At 37.2% G+C, this 25,527-nt stretch overlaps 1 protein-coding gene across 15 annotated transcripts in view; it reads right to left on the reverse strand.

Annotated features, from left to right (window-relative positions):
• Positions 1 to 25,527, reverse strand: part of ABCC9 (ATP binding cassette subfamily C member 9) — a 79,135-nt gene that overhangs the window by 47,936 nt on the left and 5,672 nt on the right. For 12 of the 15 annotated variants that reach the window (XM_048053878.2, XM_067000665.1, XM_067000649.1 and 9 more), the window contains 12 exons: positions 23,179 to 23,344; positions 19,794 to 19,935; positions 19,304 to 19,425; positions 18,031 to 18,197; positions 17,127 to 17,369; positions 11,051 to 11,245; positions 7,719 to 7,883; positions 6,086 to 6,241; positions 3,168 to 3,302; positions 1,771 to 1,933; positions 1,113 to 1,153; positions 81 to 223 (listed from right to left, as the gene is read on the reverse strand). In XM_048053878.2, the coding sequence (XP_047909835.1) occupies positions 81 to 223; positions 1,113 to 1,153; positions 1,771 to 1,933; positions 3,168 to 3,302; positions 6,086 to 6,241; positions 7,719 to 7,883; positions 11,051 to 11,245; positions 17,127 to 17,369; positions 18,031 to 18,197; positions 19,304 to 19,425; positions 19,794 to 19,935; positions 23,179 to 23,323 (1,817 nt within the window). In that variant the 5' untranslated portion in view covers positions 23,324 to 23,344. Of the gene's footprint in view, positions 1 to 80; positions 224 to 1,112; positions 1,154 to 1,770; positions 1,934 to 3,167; positions 3,303 to 6,085; positions 6,242 to 7,718; positions 7,884 to 11,050; positions 11,246 to 17,126; positions 17,370 to 18,030; positions 18,198 to 19,303; positions 19,426 to 19,793; positions 19,936 to 21,842; positions 22,064 to 23,178; positions 23,345 to 25,527 lie in introns of those variants that run through there. The other 3 variants (XM_048053886.2, XM_067000691.1, XM_067000683.1) reach the window with 3 other exon arrangements.

A 25,527-nucleotide genomic window follows, 5' to 3' on the forward strand; every position in this document is an offset into this window, starting at 1 on the left:
AACCTTTTTCTCCAGCACCTTTCCTGCTGTATTAATGAATGTAGATGTTAAGAGCTGGAGAAACTACAAGGACTGCTTACCTTACGATAGCCTTGACTGCAAAACGAACCACAGTGGAGAGCAGAAACAATGGTGTGACAAGGATGTGGAACAATGACAGTGATGCAAAGGCCTGGGCAGGCTGCAGTGGCTTGTCATTGGTATATGCATAAGTCACAAATGTCTGTCACATCAGAAAAACAGAGCATATTAGTATAAAAGCTCTTGAAAACAAAGAAAGCAAACAAAATGTTTTACTTCAACAAGGCAAAGAACTACATATCGCAGTTTGCTGGGAATTCCAGAAAATTGAAGAAAAAGGTGAGTCCTGTTAAAGTAAAAAAGAATCTAAACATTTGCCAGTAATTTCAAGTGACTCAAGCAATTAAGAATGAAAAATAAAAATCTTTGTAAAATCAAGGCATTTAGTTTTGTAAAGTTTTGTAGCTGATTTCAGTGTTTAGAGAAAACAGACAACTCAGAAAAAAATCTACTAAATGTTACGCTTTTTTCACAGATACAGAACTATAATCATATTTCATTGAATTCTGGTACACACCATCATCATTCTCTGAGTACGGCCAGAATTTGGTCTCTGCAGAATTCTTACTGACCAGCAGGCCATAACTACTGTAGCGAATAGGCTGAGATTTAGATCTGGCCAGAGGACAAACAAAATTTATTTCTCCTTAAACTTTGTAGTATGCTTTTGTGAATACTTAAATGGAGGCTTACAATGCACTGTGTAACAGGAATGCTTTTTCACTGCTAGACAACAGAAAAGCAAAGCCACCTAAATGAGAGCTCACAATGAGAGCTCTCAAAACGAGACCTTCTGAGTTTCTAAAATGTGCCTTTCATTTTTTCTGAATTACAGCTGGTGAAATACCAGTACTGGGAATGGGCATTTCTAATGTCATGCTATGCTCCAGCCAGCACACGTGCATTAACTCGTGCTGGTTTTACGACCATTAACAATGGTCCTACAATAACACCAGTGTCCTTGTTCTCTTTCTCCTCCTCTCTTTTTCTTTCCCCCTTTTTAAGAAAAAGTGATAAAAAGCATTTCTTACTGCAAGAACAGCTGCTATTGGTATGGCTGCATTCATAAAAACTGGGGAAGAGAGATAAAATAGGCATCAGATTACATGACATATAAAAAACATTCTTACAATTAGTTGTATGGCACTAGAATAATCCAGATATTTCCAATTCAAGTACTTAAAACTCCCAAGGGAAAATTCCTCTGCAGGAAGAAATTTCCTTCCGTGACAGAGAGATCTTAAACATACAAATGAAAAAGCCAAAGAATTATCTCATTTGTATACTTTAGTGAACTGGGATAAAACATTTTATGTGCACAATTATTATGCAACATAACTAAAACATTATCCCCTCAGCTCTTCCTCAGTACAAGGAATACAATTTCTTTTAGACACTAATTTATCTTTGCTGTAATCAAATATATTTATATAAATATCAAATAATATGTTGCTATAAAACAACTTGTAGTTGTAATGTCATAATTAAGGTGACAGAAAACTTACTACAAAAATCAACAAGACGTCTTCTCAAGTTTCTGTGCTATATATTTGTCATGTCTTTTTATTGTAATACATTCCACACAGAATAATGTCATAGACACAGCTGTATCTCACTGTAGCTGAAGTCAGAAGGAATGTTGACATGAGGAACAGGATGCATTTCCAAGAGCTAAAAACAGTTACTTACTGGAAAGAGATGTATGAAGAGCAAATGTTTTCAGACTGGTGAGTTCCTTCATTCTTGTTTCTTCTACGCTAGTACAAAATATGTGCTCCCAGGCATAGAGCTTTAATAACTTTATGCCTTTTAGTATTTCATTGGTTTTCTTTAATCTCTCAGTAGAATAGTCCTTTATTTCAAAAGAAAACAAGGATAAGAAATTGACAATGTTTTGTATTTTTAATGAGAATATTTTTCCTTTTAATTCTCTTGTAAAATTCATTAAAGAATTATAATTTTATTTGTGATTTTGCACAGGCTTTCAGTAGTCAAACAGAGTAAGGCAACATACAATTTCAGGTTCTTTGGAGATATTAAAATACTTACAATCATGAGGGAAAATTAAGTGACTCTGTTATGAGAAGAGAAATAAAACAAAATACCTGAATCCCTCAAACAGGTTGAAACTCGGGAAGGTGGATTAGTAGGTCGATGGTGTCCATAAGAACAGACGGAAAACTACACGTGTAATTGCTGATACAAGATTCATTTTGGGATTCATACAGAATGGTCATGAAAATAGGTGAGACGTTTATTCATGTATTTACCTAATTGTTCCTCACCAGAAAACATTGCTCATATGTGCAGGTAAAATCATAACCCAAAAGATTTTATGAGTCAGAAGGAATTCAGAGGAGAGCAAAAAGAAAGATTCAGAAATGGTGAAAGAAAGACTTCTGAAACAGTGCAGAAGATAAATCCTCTGTTGTTATAAACTGCAATAACTCAACAGGATTGAAGTATGTTGAAGAGTAGATACACTTAGCTATAATTTGCTTACTGAATATTAAGGTAACAATGATCTCTAAATATTTGAGGACTCATACTTCAAAGGCTGATCAAAAAAGTTCAAGGACCATGAGAATAAGGTTAAACATTAGACAAAGTATCAGAAAACACGTGCAACTGGTAAACTAGATTAGATGATAAAATAAACTCACAGCATTGAAGAGGGCAAAATAGATATTAATCCAGCAATGCTAGCTGAGTTTTAGAGAATGCAAAGGCTTGGAATGAGAATGTAACCTCCAGCCATTTCAGAGGGGGGTTGTACACATTCTTTAATAACATACTCCCATAATTTATCAGTCATTTGTACTATTTGGTAACATCCCATGAAATACAACATTTGAATTTAGGAGTAACATCCTTTCATGGAACTGAATTCAGAGAAAACTGTGCCATTTGGGTGAAAATACTCTCTGTGGAGAGGACAAGTCAAGGCCCACACAATTTCTTTGGATTCTTTCTGACAAACATTGAGGTGCTTTTCTCAGACAGGAAGGGCTGCTGAGCCACAGAGAAACAGAAAGGGAAGAATGATGGAATTAAGTGATGGCTTGCCCCAGATATAAATTACTTACCAGTGTGCTCTTCTGAGCCTCAGCCAACTTTGTAGCTATGAAGTACTGTATTGGAGCTAACAGTACAATAACCGCTGCACCAACCAAGGCACTCACTCCAAGCAAATTATAGAGTAGGATTACACCCATTATTATCTATGAAGAAAAAAAGAAATATAGAAGGAAAAGTAGATTTCAATACACGGGAATGATAGCAAATATATCTATATATTTATTCTTCTAATAAACAGCTAAATGTTTCCTAGGAATTAAGTTAGACCTTATTTCAGAAGGTCATGTTTAGAAAGTGTGGGAAATGAACCCAGATGCCTTTATTTCTGACATTAACTGCACAGTTTGTTTTGGTGCCTGGTAGTCCTAATTCCAGACAATGATTCCAAAGAACTGAAGTAGCGCCAAAAAAGATGGTGCTTGCCCCAAGGCATCTGACAGAATCACTGGCCTCAAGTCTTATTTACACTAGAGCTCCTTACATCAAGCTGGAAGCATTCAAAGGTCATGGTACTGTCATGAATCACTTTTGCATTCTGTACAATGGGTCCTCTTCCAACTGCAGACAGAGGCATGTCTAAGACAGGCACTGAAGCACAAAGCAGACGTGCTGGGAGTGACACAAGCATGAGCTTGTGCATCAATACCATGTAGCTCTGTAGGAAAGTACCAAGGTGCTAGCTGAGCACTACAAAATGTTTAGGAACAGTACCCACAAAGGTTTACTTGGGAATGACTCTGATGCAATTACTGTGATTCTGGTGCCAGAGTTAATACAAGCTCTACAACATAAGTATTTTCATATAAAGCTTCACTTTATGGTACAGAAAGATCCTCAGTGATAATAGGACACAAAGAACTTGTTCCCCACTTTGTTTTGCTCTCCCTCACGTGACTCAGCTCTCTCTTTAAATCTGCCCTATTATACAGTATCAAAAATAAGAATCAGTGGATTTCAACATTTTGAAAGCATTATTTACATTTCTAGGCATCTGTAATGCAAGTTAACATACCTAGATGCCTTATTCTTAGCAGAATAGTACAATGTTACAGGTAATAATTTCTACTTGGGGTAAACTCCAAAATCCTTACTGCAGGCCCAATCCTGTAATGAGTTTTTGCCCTAGTAGGGCAAAATAGCATATGATAGTAGGCCAAATATATCGGTGGAGACACAATACATTTCCTAAGGTTAGTGACAGTTTTCAGCAGGCTATGGCCAGTTACACTACATTTGATCACACTGGGTCGATATAAATTCAGTATTTGCTAGAAGCTGTTCTGCTTGAGGAATGGGCAGCCTTTACAACTGTTGTTTCTTGGGACATCCCTGGAAGCTCATCTCTTTTGCATAAGGCAAGACAGGATAGTTCCATCATCTTTTCCAAAGCAGTATGTTTCTAATCCAGCCCACAGTTACCAAGGGTTATTTCGTTCTCTTCTTTTCTTTTTTTTTCTTCTTTTTTTCAAAGAGCTGCCAATTGAACTGAACAGGCATAAAGACACATTATCACAATAACAGTACCATTGACATCATCTGCATAACACTTTGAGAAGGAAATAGTATTTTTCTTCTGATTTTATTGTTGAAGCAGAGCTGTAAAGTACTCACTACAATTTATAGTGCTTAAGCACAGAAGGAGACTAGTATAACCCAGGCCACAGACACTCACTAAATTCATCATCAGGTGCTAATTCCTGGGTGATGTTATGCTCATTCTTGGACAAAGATATGATCAAGTTGTCCCTGTGTTCACTGCCTACTGATTCCCTGAAAGTGAAATACAAGAACAGAAGTTTCCTCACACCAGCCTTTTACAGTACTGACGAGGAAGGCCATTACATTCCTTCAGTGGAACTAGACAGCCTGTTCATTTAGTAACACTCCAATATTAACAGCAACACTTCCAAATAAACCTGGATGTGAAATGGAAACCTCTTTTTATTGATTTATAACTTAAGACGGAATCCTCTGCAGTATTTCTAAGGTCTGTTACCATGCAAACTCTTTTTTTTTTTGGTCTTTTTCTCTATTAGTTATTTTATGACCTTCTAAACCCTACCATATCCTACAATCTACACATAAAAACAATATTTGTTTCCATTAGCAGTAGTCTTACTGCTGTCTATTATAATCAATTATTGACGCAGTTCCAGGCAAAAAGAATGGCTTCTATCCCATTTTTAACTTGTTTGGTGTTGATGGGGTCACCTATAGGTTAGGAGCATGCCAATCCCACCTGAAGCTAAAATTTTGAAGATGCTATAGGGTTTCAAGCTTCATGGAAAATGAGTGTGGCTTAGGACCTTAGTTATCTATGTACTTCTCAAGATTTCTTTCAGGCTAATAATTTTTACCTTTCCTTCCTACACATCTGCTTTTCCTTTTTTTCCAGCCTTGATAAAAACCAGGTGTTTGTGTCAGAGCACCTCTGAGCATTTTATGCAGCACACTGTTGGTGTTGCCATCAGTCACAGAGCATAATTCAATTGCTTTTTGTTCCTGCCACAAAGTGCAGTTACAAGTGGGCACTGCAAATGCAACACTTGGCACTGCAGAGATGCCCATGCTGCTGCTATGTGGCAGAAGCAAAAGCAATGACTTGTGTCAGTAGAGGAAGAGAGATGAGCAGGGAAAAGATGACAGGTCATAATTTTAAAGCCACAGATCATATCAATGACAGCAAAATCCTACTCAAAAAAAAAAATAAATCCTCTCTTTATCGGCCCTTAAAGAGACAGCCTCCCAGTTCTTGGAGGAGATGATGGGCCACTCTTCTGCTTGTTAGTCCTCTTCCAGGAAAATGAGCATGAAGTCCAGTGCTAGCAGTTCCCCTCTGAATTTGGTGTTAGTCTCACAGAAGATGTATACTCTTTTCAAACAGGTTGGAGGATCCTGACATTTGGCCCTTACTTTGATGCTCTACCTGAACAGGCATAGCCCACAGATTGGGGCACAGGAACAAGAACCACATTAATTGATTTGTTTCTATGGCTACCAAGTTATTGATTTGTCCCAGTGTCATCTCTCCCATGGACAAGTTTGATGTGGAAAGTCTCAGGATCTTATTGTATATCATTGCCTGTGGGAAAGGAATAAAATGGCACATATGAAAATGATGTCATTATAAAGCAATAGCAGCAGCAGGATGTTTCACATTTCAGCATCAGTGATTACCTAGCACAGACTCTCATTTGAGACAAAGAGAGATGGAGACAGAATGAGAAAAAGAACCAGAGAGAACAGACTTTTAAAAACTCCAAAAGCTTTGCTGTTTAATGCTGACCTAAAACAGAACAAAATGACAAGAAAACATCAACATTGAGGAGACTGGGCAGATCTTTTTTTAATAAACACGTGGTGAGCCTGGTTTTCTGGGCACTGTCAAAGAAATTCTTGTTTCCAGTGAAATAGTTGAATTCAAGCTATGAAGTTTTGAACAGGGTGGATTTATATTCCTTTGCATTTCTCTCCTGTACCTAGCCATCTATTTCCATAAAATCTGTAGGAGCTTAACAGGGTTTAAGGTTAATTAGGGCTTCTACCTACAAGAATTTTAAAGACAAATGCTGTGAGCCCAGTCACTGCTATGATTAAATTTCACACAGTGCAGCTTTAGGGAATTTTTAAAAATAATTTGTACTCTTTGCCCTGTTTTGTCTGTGAGCAAGGTAGATCCTAGAACCGCCATTTTGGCAACCAGGAATCATAAAAACATAAGGAAATAATCAGGTACTCTTTCTTCACCAAGTCTATACCCTCTATCCTGAGAGAAGAGAGAAAATGTTTAAAACAGCTACATCAGTCACTGTGCACACAGAAAGAGAAGCCTCCACAACGGCACAATACTCCTGTGGTTAGTTACACCTGGGAGAACATCAGTCCAACTTCTGTTCTGCTCAAAGTCCTGATACTTTTTGAGGAGTTTGGTTTGTGGATGTTCCAGCTACAGCCCGCAATTTGAGCTGGAGCTGCTGGCTTTAGTTCATAAGCATGACTTTCACAGAGGGTTAATAGATGCTGGTTTTAAAGACAATTTTGGAGATGAATCACTCCTGTCTCATCCCACAGGGCTCTGTGCAAAAGGGCATAACTGTTCAGAATCACCACTCATGATTCATGGACAGCTCTCCAGTAAAACATAGCTCAGCCAATGATATGGCAGATGACTCTGTTCACAGTCAGCAAAAATAAATTCATAAGCAGATGAACAAGGCAAACACAGAGCTTCAAACATCAGTATGCTGAATAATGTTGCTTATCTTCATACAACTAATACTATCTGCAGAGATATGTTCTTAGATGCACAGACTGTTAAACTTCTCCGTATTACTATGATGTGTCTAGTTCTCAGTGAAAGGAATTGCTACCATGACTTTGGCTCTGTCGGTGATATTACATTTTCTAGTTTTCTGTGTAAAAATACAGTGCATATCTTCTCTCAAACTATTATTATTAACTGAGTCTTTTGAAAAGAAAAAAAAAAGATAAATGAAAGTACAAAGTGGGAGCTAATGTCAGTAAATTTCTTGGCAGATCATGGGAACATCTTTGCTCACCAGTAAAGCACCTCGTAGGTTGATACCAGTTTCTGTAGTCACATAGTAGGAAGCCTGCAGGAATGTCCTCTGCAGGATAAGGGCCAGGAAGAGGAGAACTGCTAAAACATAGACATTCCTGAGAAATTCCTCTGAGGAGAGATATGAATTTGATGGATCCTTCAACTGAAAAGAAAAGGAAAAACATGACAACAATGGCAAAGGAGGGATTGTCTGTTCTGCATTAGAATAAACTATATTGATAGTAATATGGGAAAGTTACAGGAATTATAGCTCTTACTGTTGTACATATCACAATCATTTAGGCAGAATTTAAACTGTCTGTTCCTGTTCTAAAGATTTAGCACACTAATTTCAAGCAGTTCTGAAATAAATTGTTTTTAGCAGAAAAGGGACAGTGAGGTTACCATGCTTGGTTTATCATTAGTTTATCCATTGAATTCTGAGTTGGAGGATAGAAATACCACTCAGCAGAAGATAAAGCTTATTCTACCTGCACATGAAGAAGTTGCAGAAATAGTATTTTCTGTAACACGATTGGTTTATTGCATTGATATTGCAATATTGAGTATGTTGCATTTGTACAATATGGAAGCAATTCCTTCCAGAAATATAGTCTATTTCACCTGTGAACTCTGAATAAAGAAATGTTTTAGCTGCCAGTATTTCCCATGAAATGACATGTAAATGTCTCTATGAGGAAAAACAATTCTTGTTTAAAACACTTAATTTGTTTTCCTTTTCTATTTTTTTATGTTCATTGTGCTGCTCTGTTTCAGCCAGAGAAGGAAATAAATGCACCAAAATACTGCATGGAAGGCTGTTCCTTTAGCATTTTCGATCCAGCTGGAAGCAGGATGTACTGGAATTCTTACAAAAAAAGAAGAAAGGAAAAGCCTGTTCTACTGAAATCCCCAGCCTGATGCTGAGATGAAAGGTCTGGGAAATACTGAAAGGTAAGCTGCGTACCTACACTCTTAAAGAGTCTTTCATTGCTCTGGGTTGCTGTAACCTGCCAGAGGACTCCAGGGAGGAGAGAGGTGCCCTGAGCTTGCAGGCGCACTTCACCATGGTCACCCAACCAGGAGAAGTTCAGACTGGTCATTAGGAAAAAATTGTTTATTGTGAGGGTGGTCAAACACTGGAACAGGCTTCCTAGAGAGGTGGTTGATGCCACAGGCCTGTCAATATTCAAGAGATGTTTGGATAATGTCCTCAATAATATGCATTAACTTTTGGTTAGCCCTAAAGTGGTCATGCAGTTGGACTAGATGATCTTAGAAGGTCCCTTCCAACTGAACTGTTCTGTTCTTCCTGTTCTGTTCTGGTTCTGTTCTGTTCTGTTCTGTTTTATTCTATTCTAACCTCACTCCACTCTCCTCCCTCTGTCAGAGACACACAGTGGATGAGTAGCCTGGGTCTGGCCTGAACCCGTCGTGGAGCTGGGGGGGAATCATTTCCCATCCCCAGTCAGACATCTTCTGTACAAATTAAACCATAAAATTCCAAAAGTCATGGAGGTACTTAAATGTTTGTAAGTACCTAATGGTGTTTTCCAAAGAGCCAAAGTCTGTAAGACACCTAAATCCTGCTGAAATAATAGGACTGAGTTGGTTACCAGCTCAAGACTCTTTGAAATGAGGGCTGCTTAAGTGCATAATTGGTCAGATAAATATTTTCTCTCAATGTTCTGCTGCATCTAACTTCCCCATGTCTACATAGTAGGGATAACAATAACAAACTACCATTTTAGATACCTTTATCAATATATATATAGGGTTCTCAAGAAGTAAGGCAGAATGAACATAAAATTCAAGTAATTTACATTAATTGAAGCTAGAAATAATTTAAAGGAGAAAAACATAACAGCAAGAACAACCAAGGGAAAGTTTATCAAAATCTGTAAATTAAAAGCAAATGTATTCTGAAATATATCCAACAGAAATAGTGACTGTCTGTCACCAAGCCAGCCTTTTGGAGCACTTTCAAGTTCTCCAATGATTTTAATCTTCCTTTTAGGCAGTGGTGATTAAAATGCAACCAAATAAAACACTTCACCAAAGAGTGCAACAGATAAAGGAAGGGGAAAAGGTACAGGTTGCTAAATTTTAGATCCAGAAATGATCATTTCCAAACTAAAATGTCTTGTTTGTTCAACAAGCAAAAATAAAACAAAACAAAACAAAAACACCACCTATTTTTGAGGCAAAAGATATACTTTGCCTTTTAACTGTGTGGCTCAAATCCAACATGTGGAGGTTCAAAGATGATAAAAAGCTTTATTTGATAAGCTGCACAGTTACACTCTGCTTCTTCAGTGTAATGGCTGGATGAGAGTCTAAAGCCAAATTCAGAGAATCAGTCAAGAAAATGAATGTTAGGAGCAAGCAGCCAAGAAGATGCTTGGATAGCGACGACAGTCAAATGCTTTATCTGCAGAGGAAAATTTTATTCCATTACATACCTATCTGCTCATTCAAATATAAAACATTCACTATATAAAGTGTATGGTTGTATTTCCATACCCTAAAAAAGACAAAGGAAAATACCTTTTTTGTGTTTTGTCTGATGTCAGCTAGTAAAATAAATTTTGTCTTTATGTTTTCACTAGTTACTAACAAATTCCTGTTCTTACGACAGAAAATGTTTTGCATCAGAGGTTTGCTCAGCGCTCTGAGAGATGATATCTGAAAGTGCAGTCTCAGTGAAACTTGAAATGATATGTGAACTAGCAACTTGTGTGCATCTCTAGAAGAAAGGATTCTATTGAACAAAATGGATGGTCTTCAACTTTGCACATACTCAATGTATTTCATCACAGCAACAAGCAGAATGATCAGTCATAGAGGGTGACTACTCTTGGCTTCTCAGAGGAAAATGGATTGCAAATTGTTCAAAGTGTCAATGACTGACAAATGGACAGATGGACAGAAATTAGGCAGAATCCCCAGACTCTTCCTTGCTGGATCCATCATTGGGGCACTACCAGTGAGGTGTCCTGCCTGAAATGAGGAGGCACAGTTGAAGAGATGCACAGAAACTGTTCCTTCTCCCCAGAAATTCAGAACAGACTCCACAAAGAGGCAGACAGCTGGGCTGCTGGGGGAAGCCTGCACTATCTCTGTACCTGTGCTGCATTCATACCCAAGACTTTCACTACTCAGGTCTATAACTTGATGGTCTCTCACAAAAAAATACTCGATTTGCTTGAAAGTAATAATGAAACATTACAATGATGATCATAGGCATATAGGAACATACAGTATTAAATACCTGATATCAATCAAGAACTTATGCCAAACAAAATCTTTTAATCCATGTTGTCGGGTTACCTTTTCTGTTGTATTTGTGTTATTGGTTGTGTTCTGGAAGCCCTGGACAATGCCAGAAATGCATAATGGCCCAGCAAAACCCAGCAAGTCAGCCAAGTAACGGAAGGTGCTACTGAGAAGAATCGGTCGTCCAAAAGCACTGTACATTGCTAACCATATTGAGGGACTCCGGTTGGGCTGGTCTGCTACCTTTTTCTGGAAAACAGAGAGAAAGGTGTCAATGCACCAAGAGGCCTCCTTGGCAGTATGTGGCAACTTCTATTTCATTCTTGTCTGGATGCCCAAATGGTTCCTGCAGTGTGTTGTAGAGTAGACAAAGCATCAAACATGATGTAGGTATCAGCAGATTTCAGACACTCTTCACAGCAAATTCAAATTCTGCCTACTCTTGGTAACTGTGGTTCTTCACCTCTAAAGCCTAAAACTTTTCTCAACCCATGAACACAGGAATGCAAATACAGATTAAGCATACTGGTATGTAGATATTGCTCTTCATCACATGTGTGCTCAGGAAAGGGTCTGACCTTTCAAGCCCTTGCTCCTGGATAACCTTTACTTTCACAGTAGGTGTGAAACCACCTCATCCAAAGGCTTCTGATATGAGAGCGAAAAAATATGGTCAGACACCTAGAAGAATATCGTTTAATTTAATTTATCTGGATTTTTTTCTCTCTCTTGGATGCCTTTCAGGATGATTATACTTCAGCTGATCACTAATTACTGCACTCAAAAAGGTGAAAGCAGTGGGCTGTTTTAGGAGGTAAGGTTAAATCATCTAGTGGTCCTTTTGAGCCTTCAGTTCTGTGAATCTGTGCAATATCTTGACTCTTGCACTAAAACACCAGCCAATGGATATCTCTGAGCCTTGTCAGAGGAGTACTGATATTGCTGAGGCCCTTTTAATCTTAAGAAGAAAGAGGTTTATTTAACAGATCCATGGTCTGCAGAGTGCTGTCTTGCACTTTGGGCAGCAGCTTTTGACACTGTAAAAAAGCATCTGTCATTTTTCAAGTAGCACAAATGCCTGCAAGTTATAACCTAAGCCAAGCACTCTTGAGTGTTCACAGAGACATTTTAAGTACAGCCCAGTAATAACAGGCCCCTGCCCCAGCAAGTTAACCAATGAAAAGCTAGTATGTCTGTACTGTCTGTCTGGTTCATGTATTTTTTTTTCTCTTTTCTCATTTTTTTCCTTTTGTGCCACTTCAACAGTAAGGTAGAATGTTCCCATGGTGCCAAAAATGTACAAATGTACTGGAGGGGCAGATAAATGTTTGCTGACTTCTAGAGAATACGCCAGGCTGGTCAAAACCAATGGCAATAAGTGTAGTACAGAGAAATAGGCAGCATGGGGACAAACTAGAGCTAACAGGCTGTTTTCAGGCTTACCGCTTCACAGAAGTAATTCTCTTTTTTTGTTGTTTGTAGGCAAGTAGAATGTATGTCACAGACAAACTTTGGGTTATTCAGGTAGCAGAGACCAAATTTTAAAGATGTTTTGGAACTTGAAGATGAAACAACCAGATTAATAAATAAATAAATGAATACAGGTGGAATCAGACAGACCAAAAATCCCATTGAACTAATTTAGAATTAGGAGCTAGAGTGCAATTTTCTCAAACCTCTTCTCTCCTGTTGAAACTACGGCACTGACAGAGTGACCTGGTCTGAATGGGTGTTACACATGTTCTGCCCTGCAGTGTGCCCCCATCCTCACTGCTGCTGGGGGCAATCCAGACCACAGCAGCAGATGGTGGTCACCTCTGCACCCAGGCACTCCTACACATCTGTATCTCACCAGACAGCTACAGAGACCTGCACTTTAACAGTTTGATAGGAGCTAAGTTACCTTCTTAGGAAAATGCATGTCGTCTTTTAGAAACAACAACACATGCTATTCTGGGCATTCCATCAATGGCAAATTTGGGAAATGGTAATGGTGAATTCTTATGTCTTTAATTAATTTTTGATATTTTAATTGCCATTTTCATTACTTACACAAAATTCACATAATTGTCATCACTACATGTAATGCATTTACTCTTCACTGGAGTTCTACTAACTAAATTAATATTCTAATTACAAGTGTAATTGTCATCCTCCTTGCTATTCAAGATAAGTATATCAAAGACAAAAAAAAGAAAAGATCAAATGTAAGCCTTAGAGTTACTTTCTTTCCCTGATATCTGCCACTTAAATTTGTGAAGTCATTCCATATTCCTTCAAAGAACTTTCTACCAAAAAAAAAAAGACATTAATTATTAACAGAAAAATAGAACCGTCATTAGACATATCTGTCAATAGGTTGTCAGACTATTAATCTTTACTGCTTAACAATGTTTGTTCTTTTTGTATTTAATCAGGACTTCAACATAACTGAGGTATCTAACGTGATGGGAGGAGAAAGAAGAGTGAATTTTTTTTTAATAATCACGAGATTTTATGGAATGGTCCTCTAGGCCTGATGTTATGCACTTCAGTATAGTATGGTGTACAATGCAAATCTCTCCTGGATATGTGATATATGCATTAGTTTGTGGTTTGAAACATCTAGACCACTTGTACAGTTACCAAAAAAAATAACCATCAAGCAACAGCAGAAACACAATCAAAATATTTTTAAGGATTATATGACAAGTCCTACTCACATGTAGTACATTGGTCCAAAAATTTGGCTGTGAGAGATTAGTTTGATATTATTAAGTACTTTTTTATCATCTTAATCTTATTAAAGAATTTTTTATCTTTAGCCAAAATGTCCTTTTATATAGTGGGAACTAGGAACATGCATTAAAGGTCTAACCCTATGTGCATGATGTGCACCACAGCTTATTTTGCAGAAGCAACCTTCACATCCACTGTTACAATTCTTAGAAAGGTGATATTAAAATACAGTAAGATCAAGTATTTCAGTTTCTAGGGCAGACTATCTAGAAAAGCAAGAAAATATACTGTGTCTATCTTTTAGGATATTTACTGATGGAAAAAAATAATGTAAAGGAAAGCCAATTGCAGTGTGTTTTGTTGAATATACATTGTTTAGGAAAAAACATATTTAAGTAAGCTTGGTTATCAAAAGAGCATGTTTTACCTGTTAATTTATAATATTTTCTACTTTGAAAGAACACATGCTGTATTCCGTTTTATGATATTCTATTTTATGTTGCCTGTTACAAACAATCTCCAAATCCAGTAACAAATAACCTATATCTTATTGTAAGAGCTGGAATGCCTTTTGCAGTATTGACTACTAGACTAACAGACAATTAGAATGTCGATCTCCAGTTATTTAGCCTTTATTGCACTGTTTTAAAATATTTTATATTATAATAACATTACTGATAACTGACTTCAATAGTCTATAAAATATAATGCAGCATGAAAGTGATATTAAAATTAAATTACTTGATGCTTTGAAAAAATAGTTATAACTAAAGAATTTTGAGCAGTGTTTGTATTAACAATGCCAAGAACTGCTTGATGCAGATTGGTAAATGTAAGAAAAGAATAGTGAATTCAGATTTGTCACCAAGAAGTGTTAACTGTGGTCTCATGTGTCAGTGGGCAAACCCTCATCTGGAAGGAGCCAGAAGGATTCTGTCAACAGAGTTGAATACAGATTTCAGGAGTGATTCTACTGGCATCAGAGGTAAGAAGAAAAGGTTTCACTCAGTGTTCACAGACTTCATCGTTACTCAAGTGGCATAATATTATTTTAGCAGAATACAGCAGCCATAGAACATTTGTTTCAGCCCTACAAACCTACAGTCCGATATGCTTGGGCTACAGACTAGGAAAACAGTGATTTTGAGCAAACAGTCATTAACCTAATTAATTTCCCTTGCTTTACTTTTTGGTATGCCTTCAAATTTAATTTCAGGCAGAAGGGACAGAAAAACAACAACAACAAACAAACAACAACAACAACAACAAAACGACAAACCACACTTCATGTGAGCTGTGTCAAAGGCATTTTACAATACAGAACATTCATGTTCTTGCACAGTGTCTTTCATCAAGGTGCGATAAAAAGGTTTTGGAAAGGAACAGTAGCTTTCTTCCCACATGGCCAGAGAGTACAGCTGAGATCAGCTCTGTGCAGGCACAGGCAGGGGTAACCCAACTTAATCCAGTGGATATGGGGGCTCCCCTCACCACCTGTGGAAGGTTAGTGTAAAATACACCCTGTCAACAGAGACAGTGAAGTAGCATCTATTCCAGATTGCAGACCATGCAATTTTCCAAATTCTGTGGCTATTTTCTGACCTGGCCATGTACAAAACCAACACGTTGCTTTTAGCCCTTTGGTTTACTTCCACATTGTCTATAAAATATCAGTTAAGGGTTACAGCCTGTTTTAGAATATTAGCACAAATAGAGGCTATCATAATCTTGAGACTTTAAACACTTATGCAAACAAACGGGAAGAAAAAAATCTGATGTAAGTCATCTTTATAAATGTAGGTGCATGCAAATGTAAGGGCAAAATACTGCAAGTGTTCATATGTTCATGGTGCACATTGATGGAAGCTATGCACTGAATGCTTGCATTCATGCACAGAAGCAATAACACACTTCAGTTGCCTTTTGGAATCTGACTCACATATTTGTGCAGGCACACGCTGTATCTGCAAATATAAATGAGCTACAGACAAATGCTTGCACTGTTATGCATGCTTGTGATAAAGAAAAGAACAAGACTGAGCTCTTCAGGGATATGTAGGTGCCTAAGGCTTGTTGGTCTCTTTCACTAAGATTTAGGCACCAAATGCTTCTTTAAGGAGCTGGTCTAAGAGATGCACTTCTCCTTTGGTGTGAAAAGCCCAGTTCTGATGACTCAGTATTTTTCTGCTTAAAGTAGAAGGGTCTTGGACTCTCTGATAGCGTAAAAATCCATTACAAAAGGCAAAAGAAGCAACTTCAATCTATTAAAATGTAAAGAATTGTACTAATTAGGCCTTCACATCAGAGACCACAAAAGAGTCTTAAGCTCCACCAGCTACTGGGTGGAGAGAGCTGCTCTTTCCAGCTTCCCCTTGCATTGACATTCTTAATTGTATGCTGCTTGGTAACAAGTTTATCTGATGTGTACAAGAAAGGGATTTACATGCCTTTGTCTTATGTGCTACATTGTCCAAAGTGGCCTCTGACTCCTTGTAACCTCTCTGGTTATGCTTGAAAATTGACATGTTATGTACAAATCCGGAAGACAGGCTCTATAATCATCTCTCTTTTCTACAAAACAAAGGATTTCTTGACTGTGTGTGCACACATGCAGAAATCACCAGCATTAAGCACATATGAAACTCCCATGTTTTTGCCTAAATGCATGCAGAAGATACTATAGAAACTCTTCCCCTTCTGCTTCTCTCCTACCAATGAGACAGTGGAGAAGTGGGTGGCTGGGTGCTTAGCTGCTGGCTGGGGCCAACCCACCATGTTTTTCTTTGTGTGTGTTTTTGAAATTAGGGTGTAATTAAATGGAGGAGGTTTAAAATTTGTGTATGCCCAAAGACTTTTGTGTTCAAACACCACTTTCTGTCTAAAGAAGGAAGGATATGCTCCCCTTCCAACGTGCATCTTAGAGGAAAACCACAGCTGAGCCCTTACCTCATATGGACAGGTTTGTCCATGAGTTTGTACCCTCTTGCAAGGGTAAAGGACAACATTTACTTAAATATGCAATATTTCTAAGGCACAATTTCTGAGGAGAAAGTGAAGATGAGTGTTTCCAGTTGAAACTATGGAAAATTAAAATGTCTTCTAAATTAACATGCTGTCATGAATATCTAATATTTAAACTACGCTTTCATTTTTAAAGAGGAATCTAGCAAGTGATCATTCTGTTATGGTTTTAGTTTCCACTTGCTCTCAATTTGGCAACTCTCCCTGCTGTAAATTCACTTAAAACCAAACAGTAACTATCGGATTGGAACTTCCTATGCCAAGTTTTTACCTTGGAACAAACAGTCCTAAGTTAAAAATCCTAAAACTAGGATTTCATAGAAGCAGTAGAAATTCACAGTGACTTTACGGTTCTGAAAGCCAAAACACTGACATGGACATCTCTGGTTACCTTTTGTTCCTCATATGCTTCTTTGAGGCAAACATAATTTGTCAGTGCTCTCATTGCAATTGGGAGCTTCCCAATTGCCTTCAAGTCCACAGGTTTCTTGTGAGCAGATATGATGAGAGTATTCATCCACCAGTAAGTCGCCTTTGAGAGCAAATTGACAAATGGCTGAAGAAACCTCACCCCCAGGTCCTGTAGATCCTCTGGTGGCTTTACTTTCTGAGGGTTCATAAAAAATACATACCTCTGGAAAGAAGAAAATAGACAGCATGTCCCCAGGAATTATCTTATTAAGGGCAATTTCTAGTAAAAAATATGTACAATATAACTGCAGTGACAAATTTGCATGTAAAAGCAATTATACATTAACTTTAAATATACATTTACATTTAAACAGGAGTATTTCCATTTTGACAATGTAACTGTGAAATAATTGACCACTATGGTATGTAGACAATCCACTATACCCTACCAGTACCACCTATCTCTGTCTGAATAGCAACAAAAGAACTCTTGGGATATATTTTAAATTACAATGGGTAAAAGCATATGCTTGTTTATGCATATATAGTTTATCTGCATTAGCACAGCATATACTGTATAGATTATACACACATATACCGATATATGCACAAATATGCTTGTATATCCATATACACATATGTATTCTCTGTATGTATATATATGCATATGCACACATACATAACAAGTCTAGGGCCTAAATCAAGGATATATTTAAAAGAGATGCCAGGTCCCATTGATTTCTACAGAATTAATGAGATATTCATGGTTAAGACAAAGTTGGATGTAAACTTGACACAAGTTACAACTACTGGGACTAATGATCCATCTTCATCCCTGAGATACTACAGATATCTTTTCAGAACCTGATCAAGAAATCACATACCCTAACTCGAATAACATTGATCTCCACAGCCATCAGCAGTCCATAGAGAATGACCATAATTCCAGTGATGCAGAAACGCAGCTGAGAAAAAGGCACACCATCCTGGCAGTATCTGACAAGCTTAATTGTTTTGGTGACAAATGCCATTATCCAATAAAGAAAGAGAGCTGTAAAACAGGTGCACATGCATCATTATAAAATACATAGTTTAGCTATGCTAATGCTGCAGAAGCTGTAGCTTTCTCAAGCAGAAATATTCTTACGCTTAATTTGATGCAAGCATGGTGATCCTCTATATCACCAGCCTGCAGGCTGGCCCAGGGTAATGTCAGCCAAAGTCAGGAGATCGGGATTGAGAGATTTGCTTTGCATTTTCTTTTCCCAAGTCACTGTTTACTTTTCTGGGCTACCACCTTTCAAAGAGATCCACCATGCTGAGTCTTTGCACAACTACAAAAGTCTATTGAAGATAATCTGATGGAAAACTATGTTATTAAAATGAAGTAAAAATCACTTAACATGACAAATATCTCAATAATTCAAATTGCCTCTTTGAAACAGTAGGGTTCATCATACGTGTGCATTTGGAAATGTGTTTATTTTGAAACAAAGTATATATAGTTTAATTATATCCTGCACCCTGGTTTCTATCTGACAATTACTAGTTCAGGTTGTTGAGCTACATGTAATTTGGACAGTATAGTTCCATGAAACATTATCCTGCATTGACTAGTCAAATTCTGACCACCTGCTGACTGAGATAGATATCATGAATACAAGGTAGCTGTGTTTCTCAAAGATAAACCTTCCTTATCCCCTACCTGCCAATCGTATTTGGAAAAAGCAAGGGATGGCATTCATTAGACTGGATAAATGCAGAGTAAGCCGCAATAGATGCTAAGAAACAACAGCCATCTGCACAGGATGGCTTGTGAACAGATTACTATTAAAAATGGCCTTTCAAAATAGCCCTTTTGAGTTGAGTAAGTTTTTTCCCCAAAATTAATGAGCAGTGTCAAAAAACACCTAAAAGCTCGTGCTAGAAATACAATAAGCATACTGTGCTTTCCCTTTTGTGATAGTTTTTTTAAAATAGTTTTCACTGTGTACCTAATAAAAGGTGTAGTAACTCCTACAACAATACTAGTTCTAGGAGCAGAAAATTACTTTTAATATTCCCCTGGATTTCATCTTCCTTTTCAATCTAAGCAAGCTGACTTTGGCTAACCTACTGCTTTTTGTAAGAGTACAGAAATATCAGACTCAAACTTACCCAACAGTAACTTTGGAAAGTTAGATGTTTCAATATTATGATAATAGACTATGGATACAGTAGCAGCCACAAATCCCATTATAGCTGGTAGAAATAGATGGAGATGGCGAGATTTCATTTGTCTGAAAATAAATGAGGTATAAGTTAGTGAATTCGGTGTCTTTATTCACCACTGTTACATTGCTAGGTATTCTGTTAAACTACTTAAGAGGACAAATATGACTTTCCTAGTGGCATTTTTTTCTCCATGTGTATGTGTTAACTTCTGTCAATGTTTACTTACTGTTATAGCTTGAAAGAAGAATAACAATGAGCTAAGAACAATCATTTCATTATCCCATTGAAATCAAGAGTTTCTGAATTGATGCTCCATCTTTTTTGGGAAAAAAAAAAGCAACTCTTTAGACCTTACTAGCAAGCGTGTCACATGTTAACAGTGTATGTTAACAAATTTGGTTAGCTTGGCTATCCACCCATCACTGTCACTTACGTATCAGAAACTATGCCCTCTGCTATTTCACACACATGTACAAACAGGAGAGTGAATGTCAGGATCCACCGTAGGTTGTGTCCAGGGAAGTGTAGCCATGTATTGTGGTGAATCTGGACTTTGGAGCTTTGGCTTCCCCAGCCTGGAAAATAATATTAATGAAGGAATAAAGTTAGCTTTCAGCCAGCAAGAGATCTGGTTATCCATTCTAAGCCATAGTCATGCTTCATCAGTAGAAAAGCAAATCAACTATCAACAGCATAAAAGAGCTACAAGACCTGTTGTTGCTACCCTTGTGACCCAAGAGTGTCTGAGTTGCCATGTAGCCCTCCATAATTTAGATCTGACCCTGCAGATAACAGGACAATAGACTTTCCAAAATATTTCTCTTTGATTTTTCCAATCAAAGAGAAGAGGTTCCTGGCCAAGAACAAAGATGAAAAAGACAATAGAAATATCTCAGTCTCTCCCTTGCACAACAGGGGCTGACAGAACTGAAATGGTGGTGTCGTCATGTTTTTCCCAGCCACAGATCAAGAGTGGGCAAAGTTGCCAACTGATATAAAAATACATCCTCCAATGAGGCCTCAAAGAGATATATTTACTTCAAACAAATAAAATTTATTATGTCTCTCTCAGGCCTGGCTGGGAGCACTGTCTCAGGGGATACCAGGCAGCCATTTCCCAGTCTCCTCTGGCGCAGCCTGGCCTCGTGGTGTGCATTCCTTGCACATTCAAAGCTCCCACTAGGCCACCAGAACTTAGCTGATTTAATCAATGAATTAAATTTGAAGCCTATTTCAGTTTCATCACCTCAGATATCAACTATCCTCTTCAGAGAAGATTGTCTGTAAGCCAGTAACCTGAAAACAAGCTGGACACCAGGGACCTGACAGACGTGTCAGTGCTGTGGGGAGCTGAAGTTTGATCAGAGGTTAGCCTCTCATGGTGTCGAGTTCTTTCTTGCATGTTGCTTTGTAAGGCAACTTGTCCTCTGTCCTTTCCCATTCTGGTACAGGCCTGTCCTGAACCATTCAGCCTAAATGCTCTGGCCTGTACATGTCCCTCTTACTATACGGCAAATTCTGGAACTCACTGATGGACTTCCCAAATCACAGAGAGAAACTCAAGAACACCAATTTTTAGGGGAAGTAAAGAAAAAACAAACAAACAAACAAACAAACAAAAACATTTTTAATCAGGGTAGTGAGCTTTCCATCTGTTTCTTTCAGATGGTGCAGAACTGAATTTAAAGTTGAGGATATACCTTTGATACACAAGGATCACAGAATGATAGAATCATAAAAAGGTTTGGGTTGGAAAGGACCTTAAAGCTCATCTAGTTCTAAGTCCCTGCCATGGATGGAGGTAGTGTCTCATAATGCACAGGGCTTATCAGGTGACTAAGACATACACAAGAACCCCTGTTTATTCATTCTTGGAAACTGTCAGTTTATCCCCATTTCATCCTTTAATACGCAAAGTACTGCAGGAACAAAATATCCTCTCTTCTCCCTCTAACTCAAGCACGCTCCAGAGTTTCCAAAGATTTTCCTAGTCTAATATGTCTTCCTTTGACCTTGCTTTTATCTTTGTCTCTTCCAAGCTGCTTTTCATATTTATTTCCTTTCACACATAAATCTGCACACGTTTCATCATCAGTTTTCAATTTTAGATTCAGTCAATATTGTGGACTCCAGCTGGCTCTTAAGGCTCTGTCCAATACCTATTTCTCCTGGCAATCATGGTACAAAATAGAAAAGAAAGAATTGTATACACACACACACGTATATATAATCGCATGCCATACAATTTAAGCTACCATGTTTTTTTCCTAACATTGTCAGAAAACAAAGTGAATTCTCAGTGGTCGCAATACTATTTCAAAATTAATTGGCTAGTACCTGTAAAAATATTACAGGAGCCTGCTACAAGTTGATACAACACAGAAAGTTGTAAAAGATAATGTCAGCCCTCAGACCCTGTACTGAGTTTCAATCAAACACTTCTGCAGCAAGCCCCGTAATTCAAGGATGGCTCACATCTTACCTCAGAGAGAGATCCAGCACTGATATTAAGATTTCAGTTGGAGGCAGTCCTCCATAACCTTTGTTGTTGAAGGTGTTTTTTTCTTTTTCTTTTTCTTTTTCTTTTTCTTTTTCTTTTTCTTTTTCTTTTTCTTTTTCTTTTTCTTTTTCTTTTTCTTTTTCTTTTTCTTTTTCTTTTTCTTTTTCTTTTTCTTTTTCTTTTTCTTTTTCTTTTTCTTTTTCTTTTTCTTTTTCTTTTTCTTTTTCTTTTTCTTTTTCTTTTTCTTTTTCTTTTTTTTTTTTTTTTTTTTTTTTCCTGTCTTTAATTATCCTTCTGTTAAAATTTGTTTCTTATTCCCCTGTTTAATTATTTAATTAGCTTTCAGTCTCTGGACCTTACGATACCTTTGACTGCTAGTTATTAAGTGTCTTAGCCCACAGGCTCCTGTAGCCTGTTATTCAATCACTTTGGATTAATTTTGAATAATGGAAGTCCTTATATCTCTCATTCAAATATAATCCTAAATTCAAATCTTCCTTATGTAAGAAATGCATTACTATGCAAATATGTAACACCATGAAGGGAATATGGAATAAGTGACCTCATGCAATTGTCAGGAGAGTATTAAATTTTTATTAATATTTATTGCCTTTTTTTACAGTCATTCAAGTGTCTTCATCTTCTACAATCATTAAATGGTATTTATTTCATCACTACAAGTAACTAGGATAAAGAGAAGACTATACTGAAAAAAATATCATTAGAGTACTAGTTTTGATGGGGCTTTTAACAAAAGTATATAAATTAGAGCCATTTCATTGTCCTAAATTCTTCGAGAGATATTTATCATTTATTATTTTCATTCCCATAGGCAAAGATTGTAACCTTTGCTCTACCTTTGCTTCCAAATATTGGCAGAAGAGAGAATTGTTCTGTTTTAAAAGTTTCCTACACTTCTCCTAGTGCTAGATCCAAGATATTCTCCAAAATTTGCATAACTTCAAGGGAATTCAAACCCACTGTATTAACTCTTCTAGCATCTGTAAATAAAAAAGTTTGCAAGTTGCTAATTTTAAATCTGAAGAAAGCCTCTCAAAGCACTGCAAACTGGTTTCTCTGGTTCTCATCCATCTTTCTTGTTGCTTACTTCAGATTTGTATCTAAAATTCCCAATATGTCAAGTGGGTTTGCTTCAGGTCCTCTGGATCAAACCACTCTTTCTCTTCTTTCTTAAAATTATTAAATACAAAGCATCTAGCAGTTTGCACTACAGGCCTCCAAGCACATATAAACATGTCTGAGTTTAAACACACGCTCAAGTGTTTGTAGGATTGCACAGCTCCATTGAATAACTCACCAATGAACAAAATTGGAAAGGTGATAAAAAGCAGGAAGACATGGGGAACCAAGTTGAGGGCATCCACAAAGCAGACATTTCTAAGAACACCAGCACTGATGTTATAGGCTGAAGCATTGTCATTACCACAAAATGCAAGCCTCATGGCTTCCAGTAGGTCTGGCTACTACAAAAAAAAAGAGAGAATACAAGAGACATGTTGAAGCAAGAGCTGACTACCAAGACTGCTAGCATTTCTTTCAGCTACATACAGAGAGAGAGAGAGATACATGAGGAACACACTGAGCAATTGACAAAGGATAAATTTGTTGTATTTCGAAAATGCTCTGGGGCCTGTTCAAGTATAAGCACATTGGAAAGAAGGCCGTGTTTATATTAAATATATTAAACGAATATGCATTAATTAAATATACTGTGCAATGTCTTCTAGTGTTCATTATATGCACAAGAGTTAGACTGAAAGTGCTCTATATTCATAACAGGATGTGGAAAAAGAACAAGAAAGTTTTGAGAAAAAATACTTTCATTCCTACTAAGAAAACTCAAGTTCACATTAGTTGAATCCTGTGTGTTACTTTTTCTTTGATGAGACAACACTCTCTGCACAACTTCTCTGTTCATATGATTTGTTGCACTACATTTTCAGTGCAAGCACATTGAACCTTTTGTTTGGCAGCTTTGAATTCCCTGATATTTTGCATTTTTTCATTGTCCCATTGAACAACAGTGATCATATACACTAGTCATTCCAGATAAAGTGCGAAACTCTTAATCAAAGAAGGTTGTATTGAAGATAGCATGGGCAGTAAATCAGCATTCATGCTTGATCCTGCAAATCCTTATGCACTTGCTTAGCCTCATCTAGGCCAGCCTCTGGCTTCCATGTTTTCTTATGAGATTATCTTTGTACACCAAGATAAACTCACGTGTTCGTGCTTGCAGAGTGTGGGCCACAATATGACCCAGAGTTATGGGCAGTTTCTGGCTTTTATCACCCTGTGCACTATTTATTTATTCATTCTTCTTTATAGGAAGATCAAAAAATATTGCCACCAAAATGTTTCCTTGCTGGTTTCTTTTCCCAAAACTTATACACAGAAATGTAGCGCTGTAGAATAGCTTGTGTAAACTTATCTGCTCACAACATTGTTTTCCAAATTTTACATACTAAATGAAAAGAATGCCTTTAATTCAGCAAAGTGTATTGTATGTTTTGGTGAGTGCATCTTTCTGTAATAACATTGGCATTAATGAGTTTTGCATAATCAGAACAATGAAGACATGCAAAAAATACATGAATACAATTTAAAAAAGAAAAGTTTAGTTCAATGAGGAAAAATGCTTTCCTTATTTCCTTAGATAGTTCAGATTAGTTTTATCAGTTTACTTGTTTAAAAACGGTAAGTATGACAAGGTAAATATAAATTAATCAAGTACTCCCTTGGAGAGAACACAAATACAAAGATCTTCAAAAGAATAGAGTTCAAAGAAGCACTCTGAACCTCTGCTAACCCCCTCTTTTTGCTTTTAAGCAGTTTTTTGCTGGGTCCAGAAAGCATAATCCCTATTGAAATATATCACTGAAACTTGTAAAGGAGTTTAATTGAAAAGAATGTGATAAATGCAGCCCCTTTTCTAAACATATCAGGGATTCGTGGATTGATATTTACCAGAAGTTAAGCATAACTCAGTGTCATACGGTGGACCACATTCTGCAAACATGAATTCATGTACTTACTGTGGTACAACAGATGATGGGCAACCCACTCAATTTTCAGTAGAACAAAATTTGATGGAGAATTTGACCCAGTCTCCAAAGTGAATAGCATGATATGACCACTATCAATCTGACATTATACTTTAATATAAAATATATTCAAAATTCTAAATGATTAGTAATGCAAAATAAGTATTCTTTTGAATACATGAATTCGTTCTAAGTAGTCTGAGAAGTTATTAACAGAACAAACAAAAAGCTTTTTAAAAAAACTACAAGGAGTTTGTTTGCTTTTAATTTGTAAAAGCTTGACATGTCTCCTTTAAGAGAAACATAATGGTAATGATAATCTCTTGAAAATCAGTAGTGTTGTTTCCTCATTTTTATCGAAGGTCAGAAGTCCAAGGGAGTTCTGCTGGGAATTTTCCTCCCTTTCCCACAAGTAGGGCTCTTTTCTGAGACAGCATAAGATATTATTGTGGTCTAGTGGTTGGATTGGTACTGAAGGGCAGGGGGATCCTGGGTTCAAATGAGTACTGAATCACTGACTTTAAGTGTAGCTTTTGGCTTCTAGTCAAAAATAAATCTGGGAGAAAGGATTAAAACTGTGTCCAAGAGAAGCAAAGGGAAAC

The sequence above is a fragment of the Anser cygnoides genome, chromosome 1, assembly GCF_040182565.1.
Source record: "Anser cygnoides isolate HZ-2024a breed goose chromosome 1, Taihu_goose_T2T_genome, whole genome shotgun sequence".
Classification (NCBI taxonomy): domain Eukaryota; kingdom Metazoa; phylum Chordata; class Aves; order Anseriformes; family Anatidae; genus Anser; species Anser cygnoides.